General features: G+C 39.4%; 1 protein-coding gene across 6 annotated transcripts in view; it reads right to left on the minus strand.

Annotated features, from left to right (window-relative positions):
* Window positions 1–20425, minus strand: part of NIPAL2 (NIPA like domain containing 2) — an 85160-nt gene that overhangs the window by 50096 nt on the left and 14639 nt on the right. For 5 of the 6 annotated variants that reach the window (XM_023248756.2, XM_023248757.2, XM_045049650.1 and 2 more), the window contains 3 exons: window positions 9377–9445; window positions 8198–8369; window positions 234–340 (listed from right to left, as the gene is read on the minus strand). In XM_023248756.2, coding sequence (XP_023104524.2) covers window positions 234–340; window positions 8198–8369; window positions 9377–9445 — 348 coding nt within the window. The remainder of the gene's footprint in view (window positions 1–233; window positions 341–8197; window positions 8370–9376; window positions 9446–20425) is intronic. The other variant, XM_019822583.3, reaches the window with a different exon arrangement.

Here is a 20425-nt window from a genome sequence, read left to right on the forward strand (position 1 = left end):
TCTGAAGGGAAACCAGGCTATATCTTTATAATATAGTCAAGTAGAAGACAAAGTAGTAAAGGAAACCATTTCATAAAAAATAACCCATGACATGAAAAGAACATATTTATATAACAATGCTACAAACAGATCCTCACATGTAAATATCTGGCTTGTGGTTTCTGACCACTTACAATGGCAACTTTATTGTACTGCTAAAAAGCAAACCACGAAAGCACTTTCCCGTCACTCACCATCAAGCTTCAAACATGTGGACACATTGAGCGTGCTCCCAGGCTCAATCAACTCTAACTGTATGGAGGTACTGAGTGACCCAAAATTATCATTCCCTGTTGTAGAACTGTAGGGGAAAAGTAGGTCAATTACCACGTACTCTATGGAGTTAGGATTTGAAAATCTGAAAATGTGAGAGTTTGAAAAGTGTTTCTTGATAGAGAAAAAAAGTCCTACCACCCATACCGGCAGGAATGCAGTGGTCAAGTTGTTCATATTAATATAAAATTTGCTTGTGTCACTTATTGAAGATACTGGAGAAATTATTCAAAGGTAATTTGTATAATTTCAAACAAAGAAATGTACCTGGATTAAGAACAACAGTCCTTTCTTTTCTGCATTTGTCTTGACACACATTAGTGATTAAGCTTGAAAAGACTCTGAAAAAGTAAAAACTCTGTCGCTGAGAGGATTAACTCCGTATTATAAATTCAATAGCACATTACTTCGTCAGTAGCAACTTCTCCAGAAACACATCCTCAAAAAGTCAGGATGGGTGGAAAAGACCTTTCAAATAGAGTTTTTTAGGTTTTAGGAATGCTCTCAGCTAAGTGCATGAGCAGACATAAAATGAGAACTTCAGAGTTTAATTCTGCGCATTTTATTTAGGCTGGTCTGGGGACAAATCTGCTGGAGCAGACAACCCAAAGCCACCGAGAAAGGGATATTTTCTGCATATTTCCAACATGAAAATAAACGTCTGCGTGAGGTGCCCACAGGCAGCCCATGCGGTTTAGACCTCTCGTGATTTCATCCAGGCTGGCACTAAGCACGGGGCTCCAAAGGACAGAGAGAATTCGTAGCATCTAGGTCTGTGGAATGTTACAGGTCACTTGCTTATTGGTCTGTTTATGCTTCCTTTCATTTGTTTCTAATAAAAATCTTGGAGACCAAAGTTTCTGCTTGAGATGACTCCTTTAGAGTTCCAAAAAGGCCTCACCAGGGCTTTCTGGCTACACTGTGACCATCGTCTAATGGGTTACAGACACACTTAAGCTTACAGCTCTATCACGGCACAACAGAAATACACGAAACAACATATATCCCACATCATGAATTTCCATTTGGGCCACAGCCAGCATGTTAGGGAAAACTGGAGATGGAAAAGACTTAAGAGTCACATGTCTCATTCTCTCCTCATTTTCCCAGGGCATTTGGCTCTCTTTCATCCAAATTCGCCCATCACACAGTGACTACTTCTCTTAGGAAATTATTTGAGGGCCAAGGAAATCTCGCTGCTATCGATGTTATCATTCCACGTAAAATGCCAAGTGTTTGATCTCATACAATTCATCTCAAATTTCATCTACTCATTACTCACTTCTATACATCTGGGCATTAATGAAGTAAAATAGCAAGTTTGTGTGTCTCATACATTACCTGACATAGTGGATGCTCATTCAATATTTGTTTCTTGCCTTTATTTCTAAATTACTGCCTGAATTTAACTTGGAAAAGGCTGATATAGTCTGTGAACTCTCTTCAAATTACTTTAAACCAATATACTCTCAGAGGTACGGAACAGAGAAATGTCATTGGTGCTTCTATTATGTCCTATTTCTCCCACCCTCCCTGGCCCTACAACAACCTTCCTTCATATTCCACTCCCTTACCACCCCTACACAAATTAATTTTTTGTTGTTGTTTTGGTTTTTTTGTTTGTTTTTAAAAAGATTTTTTTAATGGATATTATTTTTGAGAGAGACAAAGAGACAGAGCATGAGTGGGCAAGGGGCAGAGAAAGAGGCAGACACAGAATCCGAAGCAGGCTCCAGGCTCTGAACTGTCAGCACAGAGCCCGATGTGGGGTTTGAACTCATGAACCGCGAGATCATGACCCAAGCTGAAGTCAGGCGCTCAACCAACTGAGCCACCCAGGTGCCCCCACAAATTAATTTTATATCGAGTAAGGTCTACCATGAATCTCCTTAATTCCATGTGACTTCAACTCTTTCGGTTGTTGATGGCTTCATGATTTTTAACCATCTCTCAGTGCTTCAGCACAGCATAGATCAGTCATGAGGATGAACAAAAAAAGGAAAATGTGAAATGAAAGCCTGTACTTTGTAGATGCACAAATAATCCAACTTAATCCCCAAAGGACAGGCTTAAAGACTTTTAAGTATTTACAAAAGTAAATATCCATGAGTTCCTTGCAATGAAATGTTTAACCATTATGCTTTTAAGCAAATGTTTTTCTCTTCCAACACCCAAGAACAGAACATCCTATCCTCATTTTATCAAACTTCAAATTCAAACCAGCTCTACAAAGCTGTATTGTGTGATTTTCCTGTACTACGCTTTCCTGGAGGAAGCAGACGGAAAGCAAGCAGACACGCGCAGTCACATCTCCTAGGTCTCAGTTAAATGGTAAGGACAGGTATTAAACAGGTCATTGTGAGCATGATGAAAGCTGCTGGAGGGAAAATGCAGGACCAGGGCTGCTGTGTGTGGTTGAGCAGGTTGTACAGTGCACAAAGACACAAAATCTGAGGAAGCACCACCCACATCTCACATCTTGCTGAGTTGTATATCTCTCAGGACAATTCTATGACAGATGGTGCCCAAGCATGCTGTACTAATGAAATCACTGTATCACAGTAATTTCCAGACAAACAGAAATAATGTATCACGAGAAAGGCTGCCTTTTTCTAATTCACAAAAAGACACCATGTAGACAAGAAGAGGGCCCTGTAGGGTGCTAAGGGAACAGAGAGAATAAACCTGTTTAATTTAGTCTAGAAGCCAAGAAAGACCTTCTGGGGAGGGAAGGATTAGTAGTAGTTTAAAATTGTACTACAAACTCCACAGAATATCCAACTTATTTCTTTTTACTAGATTTTTGGTATAACAGTTTCTCTAAAAACACATTCTCAAATTGCAGTTAGACCTTGAAAGAAATCTGCCCTTCAGCCTCTCTGAAGTTAGTTAGCAAGTAAACGGAAGTGATAGGAAGCCAGAGCAAGAAGACAGAAAGTTACACACACACCTTAGGCTGCTATGCTTTTCCTAGGACAAATTTCTGTGTCTGGTTTTTTTTTTTTTTTTAAATATTTTTTAACATTTATTCATTTTTAAGAGACAGAGACAGAATGTGAGTGGGGGAGAGGCAGAGAGAGAGGGAGACACAGAATCCAAAACAGGCTCCAGGTTCTGAGCTGCCTGCACAGAGCCTGATGGGCGGCTCGAACCCACAAACCGTGAAATCATGACCTGAGCTGAAGCTGGACGCTTAACCGACTGAGCCACCCAGGTGCCCCTGTGTTTGTTTTTGTGTGTGTGTGTTTTTAAATGTATTTTGTCTTGGTAGGTTATTTGGAAATTCTGGTATTTTCCAACACATTTCAGTAGGAAACATGTGGAACGGTCAAGGGGTAATTGCTGCTCCATGGCTGAACAAATGAGCTGTGAGGATCCTACTTTTCTGCTCCCTGAAAATGAGCCATTACATGGATGAGAACAATGGAAAGCATTTCTTAAACTGGTTCCTCCATTTGAGAGAATTTAATCATCAGCCATCTTCTGGGGGCGTGGGAAGGGATGCCCTTATGAAGAATGAGCTTTGTTTCTAAGTAACACTAATAATTATAAATCACAGTGACAGTAGCTAGTGTTGCCTACATGTCAAACTCTGCAGTTCGTATCCAACACTGTTCTTAGCCATTTGTGTTTACTCTGCTTTTCCCCAGGACAACTTCTGAGGTAAGAACTCTTCTTTATTTTTTATTTTTAAGGAATCTCGACACACAGCATGGGGCCGGAACCTACAACCCTGAGATCGAGGGTCGCACGCTCCTCCCCCGACTCAGCGAGCCAGGCGCCCCCTGAGGTAAGAAGTCTTTGTATCTCCACTTTACAGGTTAGGGATCTGAGGCACGAACCTGTTTACATAACTTGTATGAGGCCACAGAGCTTTCCAGCGGCAGAGCTGGGATTTGAACCCTGGCAGTGTGGCCCCAGAGCTCATGTTCTGGACCATTCAACTGCCCTGTCTGGTTGGGACAAATATCCAGCCTAGGCTAGAGACGAAATTGAGAAATAACCGCTAAGCTTTCTTAATTAATGGAAACACAAACACAAGTCAACATCTAGAACTAACCACACTGCCAGTGTAACTAGCCTATCAGTCAGAATGAGCGTTTGGACGTATTCTCCAGTGAGAAAGCACTTCAGGGAGAAAGCATTAAGGTGACGCAAGAATACTAGGGCTCTGACATTCTCAGAAAGCTGGACCCAGGCCTGGGCATTCAGATCTGCCAGGATTATTTCCCATTATCCAATCCTTAAGACTCACACAGGCTAGATCACTCGCTCGTGCCGGGCAGTGGAGATTAGAGAATTATTAATGTGAGCACTGCCTTAAGAATTCCCTAAAGGGTTTTTTGCAGAATTGCCGTCCTTTTTCTTTTCTTCTCTTTTTTTTGGGGGGGGGGCAGACAGAAGGAGGGAGGGAGAGAATCCCAAGCAGGCTTTTCTTTCTTTTCTTTTTTCCGCTGAGTGTGGAACGGAGCTGGTGCTGAGTGAGCCTGACGCAGGGCTCGTCCCACGGCCCTGGGATCATGACCTGAGCCAAAACCAAGAGTCAGATGCTCAACTGACTGAGTCGCCCAGTGCCCCAGAACTGCTGTCCTTTGAGGATGCTTCATATAAAAACGTTTTGTGGTCGGTAGGTTCCAAAAACCTGGCCTACTGCACCTGCCTCTGAAAGACTGACAATGTGCCCAGAAACCCGACACTAATGAAACCTGGCTGACATTTAAAACCCAATATCACAGGGGCGCCCGGGGGGCTCATTCGGTTGAGCTTCCGACTTCGGCTCAGGTCACGATCTCACCGTCTGTGAGTTCGAGCCCCGCGTCGGGCTCTGTGCTGACAGCTCAGAGCCCGGAGCCTGCTTCGGATTCTGTGTCTCCCTCTCTGTCTGACCGTCCCCCATTCATGCTCTGTCTCTCTCTGTCTCAAAAACAAATAAACGGTAAAAAAAAAAAAATTAAAAAAAAAAATAAAACCCAGTATCACAGAACTCCGTTTGATTATGGAGCCCTTTGCCTCCTTTGGAACCACCAGTAAAACCAGGGCCTGAGGAGCGCGGCTGCAAGGCGGGCCTGTCAGCAAGGAGTGGCAGAACACATGGAGAAGGGGAAAGCAAGGAGCAAGGAAGATGCTCTGAGGCAGGACTGTGAGAAGAGCACAAACTGAGATAGCCATACTGCTTACCATGGTGTTTCTTACATACTAGTCCTGAAAACAATGTGTTCAGTTAAACTTACAAAGGGAAAAGGAATTTTGATTATGTAACGCAAAACAGCGGGTCTGACAGATTAGGGGGCCTGCCATGCTGTGGGTAGCGAGATTAGAACACATGATTCCCCACACGGTATCTCCCCTCACTTCCGGAAAGGAAAAAAGGAGCATGGTGTTGTTGGTGTGAACCAGATCACCTCGGCAGAGGGAGGAAGAGGGCAGAAAGTACCTACCCTTCGGTTGGACTTGAGAGCTCAAGCTTTTTTTTTTTTTTTAAGTTTTGGATTTTAATTTTCTTTCGTTCTTTTTTTTTTTTTTTAATTTTAAAAGTAACAAAAGATAGAAGACAGACCAGGCAAGAATATGCACTCTCCCATCCCATGCAACACTGCAATGTATACTATCTATCTTTTTTTTTTTTTTTTTTAACTCAGAAGGAAATGTTGATTTCTTTCATGAATTTCTCAAGACATAACAGTGGGGGGAAAGTTCCAGCACAGAAAAGTGTGGACGCTTTTCTGCCTCATCTGTAGACAGAGCCATATGATATGGCTATTTTAAAAATACTCTCCTTCTTGTTTCAGGTCCTTCAGAGTTTCTAGAATCTTTATAAGGAACCTCAGGGTGGTAGGGGTTTGTGCTGGGGACTATTCTCAATCACCAGTGGTCCACAACCCACCCACGACACTTCACAACCTAAATGCAGCTCAGGAATGCTGTGGGAATATTTACTCGTGAGCATATACTAGTTTGCAAAGATTGTAAAGTAGGAAATGGCTTGTATTTGAGGCTGTAAGTTTACTTCTTTGAACCACTTTATGGGCAGAGAGGGAGGCTGTTAAAAAGATTGTAATGTTGAAATATCAACTGGGGCTAAAAGCACACAAAGAATGTAGCATTAAGAAAGGTCCACCTGTTAAACCAGTGAGCTCAGAGTGTGAACATGAGTGCACTGGCCCCACAGGGGGCTTGGGGAGGACAGGGCACTGTCTAAGGTGAGTGGGAAAACTTAAGCTTCCTATTACTAATGAGAGCTTTGAGCAAGTCAGGCCAAGAGGAGCAGCCTCACAGGCAGCTCAGCTGAAGGGCTGTGAAGGGTATCAAGGTGACCTTAATCTCTGGCGACTTCCAAATTCTCATTTTAGGTCCCACAGAGCTTGGCTATATTTCATTTCTGTGAAATCTCTGACCATTACAACAAGTCCAGCCACACTCCCCTTCCTTTGAGCTAGTTGGACCAGCTCTCTTTTTCTTGTTCCCAGAGGAAAGGATCCCCAGTGCTGAGTGACTTGAGATAACTGCAGAATTTCAACTGAGTGTACCAACCCTCCTCCAGGTGTCTGTTTATATTCCTGGACACTGTTTTGTCTACTTCCAGGAAATGAAGCATAAAGCAAAACAAGAAGCAAAAATAAAAACCAGCTCTAAATATACAATCATTATGAAGAAAAACACAACATTTTCAGAATAACTGGGGCCTGTAGAAGTCCCAAGGTGACAATATAACGAGATCTTTTATGTATTATTTGTCAGATCTTGAGAAGAAAAAAATAAATCCACAATGTCCACATACATAGTATGTGTAGCAAAAAGAAGATACACTAAAATTGCTCATTTTATTGGGATGTTAAAAATGGTAAATGATTACATAAATTGTGTGCCTATTCAGAGAAGTAACAGTATGGTAATTTTAACTGAACAATTTCTAGAAAGCTACAAAAGTGTTCTTTGCTAAATATTCTACCCTAGTACACCACGGAAGTATTTTAAGTAAGATATTTTGAATGATTAACAAGGAGAAACTACTTTCAACATAAAATAAAATTCTCTTTGAATATACATTATTTTGGTTTAAATTCTGCTTTCTTTAAGAATATCATATTCTTAGGAGAAATATTAAAATCGGGACACGTGAGCACATCTTATGCTTGATCTAGCTGTTACCAGACAATAATCATCAACTTGTTTCTATTTCAGTGAAGATTTCAAATTCACAGACATTTAGAAACATGCTGTTTCCATAGCAGCAAATAGAGTAAAATTAAAAGGATTTTTATTGATTTTAACAAGTCTTGGAAAATTTATTCATCTTTTTAGCAGTGATTTTGCTCTTTTTTTTTAGTCTTTAGCAACATCTCATATTCTCTTTTCTATATATATTTAGTACATCATATAAGTTTTGAAAAATAGGTTAATTGTGACATTACCGTAAATGTACACATTCTTATAGTAATGGAGAATAACCAATATTTGATCCTTAGTGTAAAAGAGATACTGACTATGCAGTCAAGATGAGGCATCAAATGCTCTAACTACAAGCAACATCAGCTTAACATCTGAATAAAACACAACACTGTACAAATGTTTTTAGATAATTCATTAACAATTTAAAAAGCATGGTATAGCATTTGCTGTTACTATTAATTTATTAAGACGCACACACTGGAAATAAGGCTTTCAAACATCAATACTACAGCTACAAAATGCAAGTTTCTTTCTGGTTAATGTGGCAGCATGATGGCAGATAAGTGAAACCAGCAGTATAATCGTGCCAAGTTAACCTGCTAAGAAAACAGGACTTCATTCCTTTGTTCGCGTGTTGTTTAAGTTGTATGTTTTTCTGCCAATTATTCTGACGTCTAAAACTTTCTATTTGTCAAAACACAGAGAAATGGCTCACCTGTAACAGACACACAGCCTAACGGAGCGATGAGAGTAATGGGGGCAAATCCGTAGGCTGCAAAGTTGCCCATCTCCCCAACGGCCATGAGCACGGCCCCAGCCCACCACAACACACTCTTGAAGTATGGCCTTGGGTGTTCCTGGTGTGCCAACTGGACATGAGAATATTTCTGGAAGGAAATCAGGATGCAAATAAGAAAATATCTCTACCACAAATTAAAACTTGCCCTGAAAAGTTTTGGTCCTGTGCATTTGCATCATGGCTTTTATTTGCAGGTTATTACAGAGCAATTGCTATGGCTTTCTGCTTGTTCCAAACATATTAACTGCAGAAGTGACTCCCATTGATGGAGAATTTTGTGGAGGAAAGGGCCTTCTCACATAGGAATGTTGCTTAATTCTGATAACTGTAAAGTTAGTACCAGTCTTCCTCTCCAAAGATGAGGAGTATGTTAAGGAGTTAAGTGTCTTAACACTACTTTCAGAATGTCGAAAAAGTTCAGATGCCAAAATAAACATTCGGGAAATAAAAATAATAAGTTACTAAAGGAAAATCCTTTGAAAATGGATTCAAATGTATGAGTCAAAGTAGCTACCACAATAAACATAGCAAGGCAGAATGCTTTGATAGTTGGGGGTTGGGGTGATAGATGCTTATTTACATCTGGTTTGAGTATTTTTTGTATTTGAAACATATATATTCATGGCCATTACATAAAGCCCAATTTCCTTATTGATTTTATGACAACTGAACTTACTTTCTTATAAGAAGTATATACATTCTACATTATGTTTGAAAACTTAAAGAAATAATAAAAGTACTAGAAGAAAACACAGAACATTAAAAATAAATCTTGGTTTATGCCAAGATTATGAACAACTTTGGTACAAATTTGTGGTACAAATTTACAAACTACTGAGGCACCTTGCCTAGGATATGCAATACTATTAAGATGCCCACAAAAACATTTAATTTCTTTTAAAATTAGAAGAAGAAAAAAGTGAACGCAATCCAGCCTAAGATATATTTGTCTTTATGTCAGTGAGGTCATAAAATATAATTGTTTAGATTTTTTGTGGAGGAAGGATCCCAGGAGGGCAAAAGTGCCTGAGACCCCTTCAAGCCATAATGTGTCCCTAGATCAAACTACACTTAGAAAAACAAGCTACTTCTTACCTGAATATTTAGGGAAATACTGATTACCAAGTTTCCTAAAATGGCCAGCAAAACTCCAAAAAGGTGAATCTGTAAACGAAAATGTTTTCTTTTTTCAGTAACACTTGTAAGATATTTACTAAAAATCCCCTCATCCCCCCAAAAAACAATAAAATTTAAGTTGATACATTCATTCATTTGTTCATTCATTCAGCAAGTATTTACATAGCACCCATTTGCCAGGATCATTTGGATTATGAATAGTGGTTTTGTCAGGATTTGGTTTTTTTCACTTTAGTCAAATATTATTCTTTAGAACTAGCTACTGAATTCTCTAGATATTTGCTTAATTCACTAAAATAAAGAAAATAGTTAGCAGGTTCTTTTTCTAAGGTGCTTCTTATTTATCCTTTCTGTCAATTTTCCTCAGCAACTCCCCTGATTGCGGTGTTCATTGCCTCAAGTATGGACCGTAAAATTGTTTCCCATCTGGTCTCCCTCTCTCCTTTCTCTTAACATATTCTGGAGGACTGTAGTATGAAAGAAAGATCACTGGCCTTGGAGATAAAGGATGAATCTGAGATTCAGATCTATTTTCTTTTTTTTTTTTTTTTAACATTTTTTTTTTATTTGAGAGAGAGAGCACAAGCAGGGGAGGGGGGCAGAGAGAGAGAGAGAGAGAGAGAGAGAGAATCTCAAACAGGATCCATGCCCAGTACAGAGCCTGATATGGGGCTTGATCCCACAGCCCTGAGATCATGACCTGAACTGAAATCAAGGGTCAACCATTCAACTGACTGAGCACCCAGGCGCCCCAGATCTGCTATTTTCTAACAGGTAACTTTGAGCAAATTATTTCAGCTCCCTGGCCTCAGTAAACAAGAAGATGTTGAATAAGATGTTTCTAAAATCCCCTTCCCTCTAAAGTTCTATGATCTCCATCGGGAGTAGACTACATTTTCCTACTACTCCATTAAATATGCTGTGGTATGGTCCGGATGAGGACGGCTTATGGGGAACTGGTAAAGTAGTTTTATATTCGATGTAGTTGACTGTAGAGAAACACTGTGGCTTTCTCTGATCTTGCTTTCTCACACTCTACATGGTAAGTGCCTTTATTCCTTCTTCTTCTTTTTTTTAAATTTATTTATTTTTGGGGACAGAGACAGAGTGCAAGCAGGGAAGGGGCAGAGAGAGAGGGAGACACAGAATCTGAAGCAGGCTCCAGGCTTCAAGCTGTCAGCACAGAGCCCAATGTGGGGCTCGAACCCATGAAGTGCAGGATCATGACCTAGGCCGAAGTCAGATGCCTAACCGTCTGAGCCACCCAGGCACCCCTATTTCTTCTTTTAGATTGTCATGTGCATCACTAGGTTCTATGAAGAGATGGCAAACTGTCTGAGGGAAGAGAACCATGTCTTAGGCTTCTCTTGGATCTCCTACATCATCTACTTTATAAAATTAGGGGCTCTTGAAAAATACGTGCTGGAAAAAGTATATAATGGTTTAAAACAAGAACTAGGGGCGCCTGGGTGGGGCAGTCGGTTAAGCGTCCAACTTCAGCCAGGTCACGATCTCGCGATCCGTGAGTTCGAGCCCCGCGTCAGGCTCTGGGCTGATGGCTCGGAGCCTGGAGCCTGTTTCCGATTCTGTGTCTCCCTCTCTCTCTGCCCCTCCCCCATTCATGCTCTGTCTCTCTCTGTCCCAAAAATAAATAAAAAACGTTGAAAAAAAATTTTTAAAACAAGAACTAAAAAGAGATTAAAAAATAAGTGCTTGGGGAGCCTGGGTGGCTCAGTCAGTTAAACATCCAACTTCAACTCAGGTCGTGATCTTGCAGTTTGTGAGTTCGAGCCCCACATTGGGCTCTCTGCTGTCAGCCCAGAACCCACTTTGGATCTCTGTCTCCTTCTCTCTCTGCTCTTACCCCACTGGTTCTCTCTTTGTCTCTCTCTTAAAATAAATAAACTTAAAAAAGTAAGTTTTTACACATTGCTGAACATGTTTACTTCAAAAGATGCATTTACTGCTCCTATCAAGGCACAAAAGCATCATATCTTTCTAGCAGGATAAATTAGCAGTGATATCAGGGATCTTCCCCCTTCTTTTTCTACAGTACACAACTCCTAGCTAGCTTCAAATTCCAAGGAGTTATTTGAATTTCAAAAGAATATTATAACCACAAGGAGCTCTTTTCAGAATGCAAAATGCCTTTGAAGTTTTAAAACTTTATTATATGTGCTGAAGTGAAATTCAGTGTTTTTAAAAAATGAAGCAGAAAAGTTGAAAACCCATTTAATAGCTGATATATAATATCCATAGCCTTTAATCAGTTAAGAATGTTCTTTTCCTAATAAAGACACTTGGCAATAATTTTGATCACTATTCCTCATGGGGAAAAATCGTATCATAATTGTGCTATTTCCATGCTTTCAATTTATAATCGAATGCGTTTGGCAGTAATCACGAAAATAAAGTTTCATAAGAAGTTTGGGATTGAATGGATAATTTGAGATCTTCCACAATTACAACAGTAAATTATAGAATAGAAATAACTTACTTCAGTACTTTAAATCACTCACTGAATAGTTTGAATTGAACTCACTACCAGGCTGAGTGTTTAGAAATTGGTAGCAAGATTTGGCAATGATTTCTTGGATGTGAGACCAAAAGCACAGGCCAGAAAAACAAAACAAAACAAAACAAAACAAAAAACAAGACTAGATAAGCTGGACTCCATCACGATTAAAATCTTTTGTGCAAGAGCAAAGGAAACAACCAACAAAACTAAAAGGCAACCAACGGAATGGGAAAAGATATTTGCAAATGACATATCGGACAAAGGGCTAGTATCCAAAATCTATAAAGAGCTCACCAAACTCCACACCCGAAAAACAAATAACCCAGTGAAGAAATGGGCACAAAACATGAATAGACACTTCTCTAAAGAAGACATCCGGATGGCCAACAGGCACATGAAAAGATGTTCAACGTCGCTCCTTATCAGGGAAATACAAATCAAAACCACACTCAGATATCACCTCACGCCAGTCAGAGTGGCCAAAATGAACAAATCAGGAGACTATAGATGCTGGAGAGGATGTGGAGAAACGGGAGCCCTCTTGCACTGTTGGTGGGAATGCAAATTGGTGCAGCCGCTGGAAAGCAGTGTGGAGGTTCCTCAGAAAATTAAAAATAGACCTACCCTATGACCCAGCAATAGCACTGCTAGGAATTTATCCAAGGGATACAGGAGTACTGATGCATAGGGGCACTTGTACCCCAATGTTTATAGCAGCACTCTCAACAATAGCCAAATTATGGAAAGAGCCTAAATGTCCATCAACTGATGAATGGATAAAGAAATTGTGGTTTATATACACAATGGAATACTACGTGGCAATGAGAAAAAGTGAAATATGGCCTTCTGTAGCAACGTGGATGGAACTGGAGAGTGTGATGCTAAGTGAAATAAGCCATACAGAGAAAGACAGATACCATATGTTTTCACTCTTATGTGGATCCTGAGAAACTTAACAGAAACCCATGGGGGAGGGGAAGAAAAAAAAAAAAAGAGGTTAGAGTGGGAGAGAGCCAAAGCATAAGAGACTGTTAAAAACTGAGAACAAACTGAGGGTTGATGGGGGGTGGGAGGGAGGGGAGGGTGGGTGATGGGTATTGAGGAGGGCACCTTTTGGGATGAGCACTGGGTGTTGTATGGAAACCAATTTGACAATAAATTTCATATATTAAAAAAAATCTTTTGTGCAACAAAGGACACTATTAATGGAGTGAAAGGTGACTTACACGGTGGGAGAAAATATTTGCAAATCATATATCTGACAAAGATTGATATCCAAGATACATAAAGAACTCTTACAATTCAACAACAAAATTGATAACCCAATTAAAAATGGGCAAAGGACATAAGAGACTCTTAAAAACTGAGAATAAACTGAGGGTTGATGGAGGGTAGGAGGGAAGGGAAAGTGGGTGATGGGCATTGAGGAAGGCACCTGTTGGGATGAGCACTGGGTGTTGTATGGAAACCAATTCGACAATAAATTTCATATTAAAAAAAATTAAAGCCACAAATGACTGAAAAAATAAAAATGGGCAAAGGACTTGAATAGATATTTCTCCAAAGAAATTATACAAATGGCCAATAGGCACATGAAAAGATGTTCAACAGCACTAATTACTAGGGAAATGCAAATCAAAATCACAATGAGCTACCACCTCACACCCACTGGAAGGGCTATAATAAAAACAAACAAAACAAACAAACAAACAAACAAACAAACAAACAAACAAACAGGGGTGCCTGGGTGACTTGGTCTGTTGAGCGGCCAACTCTGACTTTGGCTCAGGTCATGATCACAGGGTTGTGGGATTGAGCCCCATCCCATGTTGGGCTCCGCACTGAGTGTGGAGCCTACTTAAGAGTCTCTCTCTCCCCTTCTCCCTCTCTCCCTCACTCAAGCCCTCTCTCTAAAACAAACCAGAAAATAACAAGTGTTGGAAAGGATGTGGAGAAACTGGAACCCTTGTGCACTGCTGAAAAGAATGTAAAATAGTACAGCTGCTGATCATACAACACATACAGGAATTAACTCAAAATCAAAGACTTAAGAGCCAAAACTCTAAAATTATCAGACAAAAGCAGGAATAAATCTTTATAATCTTGGATTTGGCTATGGATTCTTACAGGTAAGATATCAAAGTCACAAGCAACAAAAGAAAAAATAATTAGACCTTATTAATATGAAAAAGTTTTATGTTTCAAAGGACACTAATAATAAAGTGAAAAGACAATCCATAAAGTGGGAGAAAATATTTGGAAATCATATATCTGATATAGGACTTGTACCTAGAATATATATATATAAAAAAAAAAAAAAAACCTCTTACAACTCAATGACAAAAAGAAAAATATCCCAATTAAAAATGGGCAAAGGGGGGCCCCTGGGTGGCTCAGTCGGCTGAGCGTCTGACTTCGGCTCAGGTCACAATCTCATGGTCCGTGAGTTCGAGCCCCGTGTCGGGTTCTGTGCTGACAGCTCGGAGCCTGGAGCCTGCTTCGGATTCTGTGTCTCCCTCTCTCTCTCTCTGCTCCTCCCCCGTTCGTGCTCTCTCTCTGTCTCAAAAATAAATAAAAAATAAAAATAAAAATAAAAATGGGCAAAGGACCTGAATAGCCATTTCTCCAAAGAAGACAAATGTCTGACAAGCACATGAAAGGATGTCAACATCATTAGTCACCAGGTAACGCAAATGAAAAACACAGTGCTGTACCGCTTCACATCAAATAAGGTGGCTATAATCAAAGAGTCAGATAATAACAAGTGTTGGTGAGGATGTAGATCAATCAGTATCCTCATGCACTGCTGATGGAAATACTAAATGTTGCAACCACTTTGGAAAAACAGTCTGGCAGTTCCTCAACATTTTAAGCATGGAATTTCCATTTGACTCAGCAATTCCACTCCTAGGTATATATCCAAGAGAAATGAAAACATATCTACACAAATACTTGTACACAAGTGTCCAGAGCAGTATTATTCATAATATAGCCAAAAGTGAAAATGACTTAAATGTCTATCAACAAATGAATACACAAAACGTAGTATATATTCATACAATGGAATATTATTTATCCACAAAAAGGAATGCAGCATAGGTATATGCTACAACCTGGATGAACCTTGAAAATTTTATGCTATGTAAAAGAACCTAGTCACAGAAGACCATGTGCTAAAGGATTCCTTTTATATGAAAGGTCCAGAGTAGGCAAATCTATTAATAGAGAAAGCAGATTAGTGGTTGCTTAGGGATGGGGAGGATGCAGGGCTTGGGGATGACAGCCAAAGTGTGGAAGGTTTCTTTCATTTGCTTTTTTTTTCTTAATAATTTATTGTCAACTTAGCTAACATACAGTGTAGTTTTGGCTTCAGGAGCAGATTCCCAAGATTTATCACTTACATACAACACCCAGTGCTCATCCCAACAAGTGCCCTCCTCAATGCCCATCACCCATTTTCCCTGCACCCCCAACCCCATCAACCCTCAGTTTGTTCTTTGTATTTAAGAGTCTCTTATGGTTTGCCTCCCTGTTTGTAACTAATTTTCCTCCCCTTCTCCCATGGTCTTCTGTTAAGTTTCTCAAATTCCACCTATGAGGGACAACATATGATACCTGTCTGCCTCTGACTGACTTATTTCACTTAGCATAATACCCTCCAGTTCCATCCATGTTGTTGCAGTGACAAGATTTCGTTCTTTTTCATCACCAAGTAGTATTCCAGTGTGTGTGTGTGTGTGTGTGTGTGTGTGTGTGTGTGTACACATCTTCTTTATCCATTCATCAGGTGATGGACATTTGGGCTCTTTCCATAATTTGGCTATTGTTGAAAGCACTGCTATAAACACTGGGGTACAAGTGCCCCTATGAATTGGCACTCTATCCTTTGGATAAATTCTTAGTAGTGCTATTGCTGTGTCATAGGGTAATTCTACTTATACTTTTTTGAGGAACCTCCATACTGTTTTCTAGAGTGGTTGCACCAGTTTGCATTCAAGGGTGGAAGGTTTCTTTTTGAGGTGATGAAAATATTTTAAAGTTGATTGTGGTGATGGTCACACACTCTGTAAAGGTACTAAAAACCAGTGTTTTTACAGCATTCGGCGCTGTATGCTATATGAATTACATTTTAATGAAGTTGTTGCAAACAATAAAATAATTTTTAGTACAGAAAGTATTTACTTTTTTTTTTTTTTGGCCCAGAGAAATAAAACGTTCCCAATGTAGCTAGCTCTCTTACAGTCTCTTCTCACTTCCAGAAGAGAAGTTAACTTTTTTCTGAAGTTGATTTAGATCAATTTCTTTCCTTCCTGTATTTGCTTTTATTATCTTTCTTTAGTGAGTTTTTCATCTTCATTTAGACTCTCAACTCATTAGCTTTTCCTCTTTCTTCCTATATAATAACATATGCAAGTGCAGCTATATATGTTCCTTTAAAAATTTTTTTAACGTTTATTTATTTTTGAGACAGAGAGAGACAGAGCATGAACGGTGGAGGGGCAGAGAGAGAGGGAGACACAGAGTCCAAAGCAGGCTCCAGGCTCTGAGCCATCAGCCCAGAGCCCGACGTGGGGCTCGAACTCACGGACCACGAGATCGTGACCTGAGCTGAAGTCGGACGCTTAACCGACTGAGCCACCCAGGCGCCCCTATGTTCCTTTAAGTACACCCTCTGTTTTGGTTCCATGCATACTTTTGGCATGCACAGTTTCCATTGGCATTTAGTTCTAAATATTTCATAAATATTGTATTATTTTTATCTGAACCTTATATTATTCAGAGGTCTGTATTTTAATATTTCTAAATGAATGGTGATGTTGGTCATTGCTTTCTTACCAATTTCTAATTTTACTGAGTTGTGGACAGAAAATATGCTGTGTGTAAATTAACATTTGCTTTTTCACCTAGTGTATGGTGGAAAGTGAAATTTGTTTTGTGACCTAATAGTGTATGGTCAAGTTTTATAAGTATTCCATGTAGGCTTGAAAATATTCTTTAAAAATTGTTTATTTGTTTTGAGAAAGAGCGTGAGAGAGTGTGCAGGGGAGGGGCAGAGAGAAAGGGAGAGAGAATCCCAAGCAGGCTCTACACTGTCAGTACACAGCCCGATGTGGGGCTCGAACTCACGAACTGTGAGATCATGACCTGAGTAGAAATCAAGAGTTGGATGCTTAACTCACTGAACCACCCAGGAACTCCTGAAAAGAAAGTATTTTTAATTGTTGGGTTAACATATTATATATGTATTTTTTTCTATCCATCTATCTACCTATCTCCATTAATTCATTGCTCAAATCTTTGATAATAAATTTCAGACTGCTTTGCCTATCAATTGCTAATATAGGTATATTAAAAATCTAAACATGAATGTATCCACTTTCCTTTTAAATATATTGAATTTTGCTTTACATATTTTAAGGCTATGGAGTTAGGTAGGTATATAAAAGTTCAGGACTGTCTTATCTTTCCAGTTAATTATTGCTTTTATCATTATATATTGACTCTTTTAATCTCAATAACCTTTTCCCTTTAAAGTTTATTTTATCTGATATTAATATAATGTAGCTGCTTTCTTTGGATATTTGCCACTTTCCATATCACTTTACTTTCAACATTTCTGTGTCTATATTTAGTCAGTTCTCTTATACACTGAAAATAACTGAATTAAAAAAAAACCTGAGACTTTCTGTTAAATGGGAAGTTTAGTCCATTTTATTTATTGTGAGTAAAAATATATTTTCACTTGTTTCTACCATCTTTTTTTGTATTTGCAGTTATTTTGCTTTTTCTTTGCTTCTAATTTCTCCTTTCCAGAGTCTTCTTGGATTGATTGAGCACTCTTTTTTCTTCCCCTTACTCTTTTGGCTAGGAAGTTATACACCTTATTTATATTCTTTTAGTAATTCTTGTGTTTTTTCAACTTTTATTTTGAAATAATTATTGACTCACAGTAGGCTTCAAATAAATGTAAAGATAGGTCCCAAGCACTCTTTTTTGGTTGTATTTTTTTTTAATGTTTATTTTATTTTTGAAAGAGAGAGAGCATGAGCAGGAGAGGGACAGAGAGAGGGACACAGAGGATCTGAAGCAGACTCTGCACTGACAGCAGAGAGCCCGATGTGGGGCTTGAACTCCAGAGCCGTGAGATCGTGACCTGAGCCGGAATGAAGAGTTGGACGCTTAACCAACTGAGCCACCCAGGCACCCCCCAAGCACTCTTCCCCCAGCCTCCCCTCACAGTTCACATTTTACACTACTATACTAAAACATCAAAATCAAGAAATCAGAATTGGTAAAGATATTGTTCAGATTTTACCAGCTATACTAGCACTTGTGTGTGTGTGTGTGTGTGTGTGCGCACGTGTGCGTGTGTGTGTGACAAGATCCTCATCTGTACCATCACCATAAGATTCCCTTGTTACCCCTTTACTGATACACCCATCTTCTTCCCCTCCCCAACCCTAACCTGTAGCAACCACTAATCTGTTCTCCATCTCTAGAATTATATTAATTCACAAATGCTACATAAATGGAACCATGCAGTTTATAAATTTTTTGAAATCGGCATCAGCCTTGAGGTTCATCCAAGTTGGATCAATAATCCTTGATCCTTTTGATTTCTGAGTAGTATTCCATGGTATGGATGTACCACAACATATTTAACCATTCACCCACTGAATGACACTTGAGTTGTTTCCAGTTTTTGGATGTATGAATAAAGCTGCTATGAACACTGTGTACAAATTCTGCATGAAAATAAGTTCATTTCTCTGGGATAAATGCCAAAGGTGTAATTCCTGGATTGTGCGGTAAGCCTATTTTAAGTTTTGAAAAGAACTGCCAAACTACTTTCCAGAGTGGCTGTACCATTTACACTCCCAACAGCAATATGTATGAGTCATACAGTTGCTCTAATATTAAATCTATCATGCATTCTTGACATAAATTCCACTGTTAATAAACATTCTATCCTCCTGAACATTATAAAAACTTTGTTTTAGCTACAGTCTCTTCCCTCCTATGTTCTTGGTGGTCTATTATTAGTTCCACCTTGCTTTTATATCCCCAAACGAGTTGTCGTTATGATTCCTTCATACAATCAATACTTGCTTATTTGTTCACGTTCATCTACTTCTTTGCTCATCACTGTTCTTTTAAAAAAACATAGCTTTATGGAGATATGATTCACGTACTATCATGTTCACCCTTTTAAAGTGTACAATTCAACACTCTTTTAGAACATTCAGAGTTCTGCAACTGTCACCACTGTCTTGATTTCAGAACATTTTCCTCACCCCCAAAACAACTTCCACACCCGTGAGCAGTCACTGCCCATTCTCTCGTCCCCTCAGTCCCTGGCAACCACCAATTTACTTTCTGTCTGTATGGATTTGCCTGCTGTGGACCTTGTATATACACGGACTCATACAATATGTGACTTCTTGTGTCTGTTTTCTTTCACTTAGCATGTTGCTTTCAAGGCTTACTATGCTGTAGCATGCATCAGCATGTATCAGGTATGTAGAATGTATCATTCCTTTGTACGGCTAGGAAATATTCCATTGTAAGAATATACCACATTTTACTTATGTATTCATCAGGTGTCGGACATTTCGGTTGTTTCTACTTTTTGGATATCACATTCTCATATCTTAGTTTTTCGTTTGGGTTCAATGTCCTTCCTGAATAAAACTTTAGTAGCTCTTTCTTGAGAGAGAGAGAGAGAGAGAGAGAGAGAGAGAGAGAGAGAGAGAGAGAGATGGAGAGAGAGAGTGCATGCTGGAGGGCCAGAGAGAGAATCTTAAGCAGTCCCCATGCCCAGCACAGATCCGAACACGAGACTCCATCTATAACTGTGAGATAGATCATGACCCGAGTCAAAATCAAGAGTTAGACACTTAACCAACTGAGCCACCCAGGAGCCCCAATTAGCTCTTTCAGTCAAAGCTTTGAATTCCAGTTCTCTCTTATTCTGCAAAAATCTTTATGTCATCTTTCCCTTTGAGTACAGGAATACAGGCTGACAGTTACTTCATTCAGTGCTCTGGTAATATCATTCCATTGTCTCCCGGCCCTTGCTGTTGAGGAGTAGGTTGTCAACCTAATTGCCGCTCCTTTGCAGATAGTCTGGTATTTTTCTCAGGCTGCTTTTAAGATTGTCTTTGTCATTGGTTTTTCACTACCATTTTTCAGCATGTGAATTACTTTCTGCTTAGAACTCATGCTTCCTCAATTTGAGGACTCCTGTCTTTCACCAATTGAGTTAAGTTCTTAACACTCCTCTCTTTGAATGTCATCCCCCTTTTGTTCTATTCCCTCCACATGGAAACTCCTGTTACCAGCATGTGAGACTCTTAAATTCTATCCTCCTTGTTTCCTAAAATATCATGTTTTCCAACTCTTTATGTCTGTAAACTGAATTCTGGATAATTTCCTCAGATCTGACTTCTAGGTCAGTCTCCTGACTTCCCTCCTCTGATTTGAGTAGT

This window comes from Felis catus, chromosome F2, assembly GCF_018350175.1.
Source record: "Felis catus isolate Fca126 chromosome F2, F.catus_Fca126_mat1.0, whole genome shotgun sequence".
In the NCBI taxonomy this organism is placed as follows: Eukaryota; Metazoa; Chordata; class Mammalia; order Carnivora; family Felidae; genus Felis; species Felis catus.